Source organism: Amborella trichopoda, chromosome 8 (genome assembly GCF_054954075.1).
Source record: "Amborella trichopoda isolate Santa Cruz 75 chromosome 8, AtrichopodaSantaCruz75HAP2 v2.0, whole genome shotgun sequence".
Lineage (NCBI taxonomy): Eukaryota > Viridiplantae > Streptophyta > Magnoliopsida > Amborellales > Amborellaceae > Amborella > Amborella trichopoda.
The window spans coordinates 15,015,564-15,021,563 of NC_142343.1; the positions used below are offsets into that span (position 1 = coordinate 15,015,564).

The window sequence follows — 6,000 nt, forward strand, 5'->3', positions numbered from 1 at the left end:
CTTAAACCTAGGATTGTGTATACCCAAGAAGTATTTCGAGTAGTCATAATATGGACATGTGAGGCAACATGGACCTTGCAAAAGGAAAGACCCAGCTCATGAGGAGCAGGAACATACTTCCTCAGGCATTCACATTTACTTCTTGAGTTTCACAATTTGAAATGGTCTACAACCTAGCAATGAGATGGGTGAGACTATTCTAGATTTTGCTATATCCTACGACCTAGCAACAGCAAAAACTTACTTTAAAAAGTGAGACGGACATTAAATAACCTATAAAAGTGGAACACACAAAAGCGAGATAGACCTCTTTCTAGTTAATAAGATAGATCGACCATCATGTAAAGACTACAAGGTTATCCCAAGAGAGAGTTTGACAACCCAACATAGGCTCGTGGTCATGAACGTCTGCATAAAGACATGAAGGAGAAGGGGTGAAAGTAATGGGCATCCAAGAACTAGGTGGTGGAATTTAAAAAATGAGCAGATAGACTTATTTAGGGATAAATTAGTTGAAGAAGGAAAATGGAACTCTGAACATGATATCAATGTAATATGAAATGAGATGGCTGAATGTATCAAGAAAGTGGCAAAATAAGTTTTAAGAGAATCTAAAAGAAAAGAAACTTCGATAAGGAAACTTGGTGGTGGAATGATTCAGAAGGCCATTAGCGAAAAACTATCATTTTATAAACTTAGCAGTGTAATAGAAACAATCAAAACTTAGAAGAATATAACAATGCTAAAAAAAAGCTAAACAAATAGTAAGTGAAGCTAAACTTAAGGCATATGATAATCTCTACAATAAACTGAGAACAAGAGAAGGCGAAAAAGATATCTTCAAATTAGCAAAAATAAGAGAGAAAAAGTGTAAGGATGTAAATCATAGTAAATGCATTAAGAGTGAGGATCAAAGGGTCTCGATGAAGGATGAAGAGATCAACGAAAGGTAGAGAGTCTATTTTGAAAAATTATTGAATGGCGAACAAAATGGTAACATGGTGGTAGAAGGACTGTTGGTACAAGTGACAGCACAGGTCATAGATACTTTTGTACGATTAGGATGTCGGAAGTGAAAGAAGCTTTGAAAAGGATGAAGACAGAAAATGCGTTAGGACCAGATGGTATCCCGATAGATGTTTGAAAGTGCATGGGGGAAATTGGCATTGACTGGCTGACAAAGTTATTCAACAAAGTGTTAAGAACAATGAAAATGCGAGACTAAGGCATGAAACAAAGAGATCAAGCTTATTAACCATACTGTGAAGCTTTGGGAGAGAGTCATTGAACAACAACTAAGGCATGAAACAAATGTATCTGAAAACCAATTTGGTATTATGTCAGGAACGTCAACAACGAGTCAACAACTAAAGCTATTTTCCTACTTAGACAACTGATTGAGAAGTTTAGGGCGAAGGGAAAAGACCTCCACATGGTCTTTATTGATCTAGAGAAAGCTTATGATAAAGTACCTCGAGATTTGATTTGACAAGTGATGGAAAAGAAAGGTGCCTCTAGACACCACATCGACTTGGTGAGAGATATGTAAGATGGAGCGATAACTAGTATACGACTAACTAATGGAGAGACAAGTGAGTTCTCAGTGACAATAGGTCTACATCAAGGGTCAGCATTGAGCCCGTACCTCTTTGTCTTAGTTATGGACGACTTAACTAAGCACCTACAGGATGAGGTACCGTGGTGCATGTTGTTCACAGATGACATAGTTTTGATTGATGAGACCCGAAACGACGTCAACACAAAGTTAGAACTTTGAAGGGATGTTCTTGAATCCAAAATTTTTAAAATTAGTCAGACTAAGATATAAGTATATGAAGTGCAAATTTAGTAATAATAGGAGTAGAGACAAGGAATTAGTTAAGCTTGATAGTCAGGAAGTACAAAAAAGACCGCACTTTCGATATCTTGAGTCGATAATTTAGGAAAATTTAGAGATCAAGGAAGATGCTGCACACAAAATTAGAGCTGCGTGGATGAAGTGGAGATGTGCAATTGGAATTTTATGAGATCGCCGCATACCAATGAGGCTGAAGGGCAAGTTCTATAAGACAATAGTGAGACTAGTTTTGCTCTATGGGGCGGCATGTTGGGCGGACAAAAAACAATATACCCATAGAACAGGTGTAGAGGAGATGAGGATGTTGAGATGGATGAGTAGCAAGACAAAAAGGGATAGAATTCGCAATGAATCTATTTAAGAGAATTTAGGTATCACGCCAACAGGCGATACAATGAGAGAGAGTAGACTTAGGTGGGCTGGCCATGTGTGGCGCAGACCAAGTACAAGACCTGTTAAGAGGTGCGAATTAGTTCAAGTGGAATGACAAAAAAGGTAAGGGGTAGGGCCAAAAGGGCGTGGTTAGAAAAGAGTCTAAATAGATATGTGGACTTAAGGCCTCACTGAGGATATGGCCTTTAATAAAGCAGAATGGAGAACCAAGATTCATGTAGCCGGACCCAATTAATTGAGAAAAGGCTAAAAAGATGATGTTTCACAATTTGAAATGGTCTCCTTTGGACTGCTGATGAAAAGCTCCCATTGGCATGGGAAAAAAAGGAAGAGCGGAGAGAGAGGGGGATAAGTTTGGGTGCAACAATTAAGAGGTGAATCAAAATGAGGAGTGGCAAAGGCCAATGTTAGGTATTTCATCTTATAGATTGCATAAAGTTTCTCCATTATTTTTGGTTGGGCAATTCAACAAAGTGAAACAACAAGCATGAACTCTTGCAATTTAACATTTAGCACATTGAGGATGGGAAGAATTTCACTGCAACGCAGGTACAACAGGATTAGGTCCATAAAAGCACCTTGAGTTCTATTTGATGTTTACTTGAAAGCCTCAAGGACCTCAAGGAACTGCCTATTTGGATATCCAAAAGGGACTTCTCAACAACATCTAGTCCAAGGGGCTAAGTTAAAGACTGAATATAGGGTGCTTACTGAAGAGGGAGTCTCCACCTCATTTTATTAGGTCGACTATTGAAGAGGGAGGCCCAGCATCCTTTTATGGCTTTCTTTAGTTCTATTGCCAACAAAAAAGTATATTAAAAAAAGATAAACAAAGACCACAGAAGTAGCCCAAGGGATTTTATTTTACTAATAGGCATTTTTCATAAAGAGGAGATGAGCGGCAAGTGGATTGTTTTGGAGTCCTCACGAGTAGCCTAGGTACTTCTCTAGAGACTGTTTAGGACTCAATCAGCTCTCCCACTCCTTTAGTGATCAGAGCACATGAGAATTGATCTATCCTCTTAAATGGGTCTCTTAAAAACTGTAAAATGTGCATTTGTGTGCAGAACTTGCTATTTTTTGGCAAAGTATTTCTTTCCACTAGCAACTGAGATAATGTGACCAATGTTCAAAAAGTCGGCCGCCCGACTGCCTAGGTGGCTTTTTTGAAAAAACGCCTAGGAGGGCCAGAACTAAGCGCCCGCCTAAGCGGTTAAAAAGGCAGTAAAAGGCACCCGCCTAGGCGGTCTGAAGAAGTATGGCGGAAAAAAATTTCAGGGAGGACCAAACAAAGTCATTTTACCCCCTTAAGTGGGATAAGGGTTTGGGGGGTCATTCTTGCCCCCAAAAACAATTTTAGTTGACTTTAGAATGAAAAACAACTTGAAAAAAACTAGATTGGAAGATTTTTCGAGAGATCGAAATTTTTTTCGAAATCCTCAAATGGTCATGATATTAAAGGATATTCAACCCCAATCTTTTTTAGGCTTATAGGAGTTGTAAAAGAGGAGATTTGGGATCCCAAACATTTCGGTTTGGCCCGAAATTGAGTCCACTACAAGAAGGTTGGTATATTTCAATAGTTTTCATCAGGTTTTGTATTTTTTTCCCTTATGTCTATTGTCTAATGATGTTATTTTTTGCTATGTATATTTTTTATTTTTTATTTTGTGATATATATCTGATATTTTATTGTCTATTTGGATTATTATTTTATTAGTTAGTTTAATAATTTCTTAATTCTTAATTGCTTATTAAATATTGTATGTGCAATGTGTTTTCTCGATGTATGATTCATAAAGCATAATTATTTTATTAGTTAGTTTAATATTTGCTTAATGCTTATTAAATAATTGCATGTGTGATATTCTTTTTCGATTTTGTGTTACATCATTGCAATTTTGATGTGTATGTTTTATCTAGATTTATTTTTTGGCTTAATAAGAAGCCAATACATTAAAGGGCCAATGTCACTTCCTATTTGTATAAGAAGTCAATGAATACAAAACTTACTTATTAAACAGACAATTTTATATAAAATAAAATTGGGCAAGGTGTGGGGGATCCAAATTTTTTATAAAAACAAAAATTGGCTTTTTTGGGTCTGGGCTGCCGCCTTAGCACCTAGTGGCCCAGTCTTCCCCCCCCCCCCCCCCCCCCCCCCCCCCCCCCCCCCCCCCCCCGGTCTACGGCCTCCTCTGACTTATTGAATGTGACTGAGGAATATCACATGTCACTACAATAGTTTGTGATATGCCGTACAATGTTTGATATCACAATAATCATTTTAACAACCAACTCATTATATGATAGCATCCAGTAATAATATGTAGTATTTAGAAAGCACGTGGCCCATTTCATAAAACATAAACAAACAAACAACAAATTCAGTATACAAAAACAACTTGAATTAAACTATAGAAACTCAAATTGGACTTTCTCCTGAAATAAATCAATTTCACCTTGAAAAAAAACCCAAACCAAAAAAAATAACTGTCTTTGCTGCATGTTAAAACTTAAAAGATTGGGAATGATGTATTCAATGAAAAAAAAGAACAAGCCCGACCTCATTTAGATGTCTCTTTCCAGCAACCCATGAAGCACTCTCTGAGAATTCATCAACACCATTATCTGGTTCAGTCCCACCACGATCAATCTCTTCAATTCCACTGAAGCTCCCATCACTCTTTGTGCTGCTACTACCTGCATAGCCGTTGCTGCTAGGGCTTGCAACTGAAGCCATAGCATCAATATCAGGTTCCAATTCACGCACATTTTCAGGCTCATTCTCAATAGAAATTGCGTCCAACTTGTTATCAGGAACTTGGTTCTCTGCAAAACTTAGGGTTTTAAGATGATCTTCAGCTGATATAATCTCTTGATTTGTATCATGGAATTCCTCCGAATTCAGGGGTTCAGAACAAGGCTCCCTGCATTCACTGGGAGATCCATTTTTGCCCCGAATTCCTTCAATCTCCGCATCTTCAGCATGGATTTCATCTCCCACTGATCCCCGGGCTTTCAGACCATCTTCTACCGTGACATTCTCAACATTTGAAGTGTCAATCTTCTCCAAAGTGAAGGGCTTCAAACCATTAGCCGCCTCAGCCTCCATGGCCTCAGAACTTCCCCCATGGGTTTGCTCCACAACAGACGTTTTTGGAGTCTGTTCTCTACCGCTTGCAGGTGGAACTTCTGCTTCAACGGCGGGCTCCTCTGTTAAATTGGAAGCCATGAATCTCAGAGGAGATAGAGGATTAGGGCAAGGATTGGAAGAATAGCGTGGAACTGATGAGAGAGAGAGAGAGACGCACCTGCCAGTCAGTAAGTATCAGTTTTTCTCTCTAAGGTAGGGTATAGATGGCGGGTGGCGGAGGGTTTGGGGGCATGGCTGATTGACCGGTTGTTGGACAACTCAGCCTCGGCCTTGGCCTTGATAACAGCAACTTATTAATTACTGCTCTCATTTTCATGCGGCCAGGCCTGCACATGTAGAAATGCCGGCCTATTAAAAATCTATTTTTGAGATGGATTTTTGGATTTATTTTTTAAAGACACGGAATCTCTTACGTGGAGATCATGAATAATAAGAAATAATAATAATTTTTTTTAAGGAAAAATGATCCTATAAGATCTTCTCTCACTCATTTGCGTAGAACCTCAAAAGAGCATCATTAAATTTGACACCAATCTATAAAAAGCCAAGTTCTCATGAGATAACTTTTTTAATTTTTCACTGATCCGTACCA

The 6,000-nt window shown here is 38.5% G+C and overlaps 1 protein-coding gene across 17 annotated transcripts in view; it reads right to left on the minus strand.

Annotated features, from left to right (window-relative positions):
* LOC18434142 (SAND family protein) overlaps positions 1–5,674 on the minus strand; it is a 51,236-nt gene extending 45,562 nt beyond the window's left edge. For 10 of the 17 annotated variants that reach the window (XR_016061307.1, XR_016061303.1, XR_016061304.1 and 7 more), the window contains exon 1: positions 4,818–5,674. Coding sequence is in view for 2 of the 17 variants with exons in the window: in XM_011625040.3 (XP_011623342.1) it covers positions 4,818–5,486 (669 nt within the window). In the remaining 15 variants the exon portion in view is untranslated. The remainder of the gene's footprint in view (positions 1–4,817) is intronic. The other 7 variants (XR_016061310.1, XR_016061308.1, XR_016061309.1 and 4 more) reach the window with 1 other exon arrangement.
* Between the last annotated feature and the right edge of the window lie 326 nt (positions 5,675–6,000).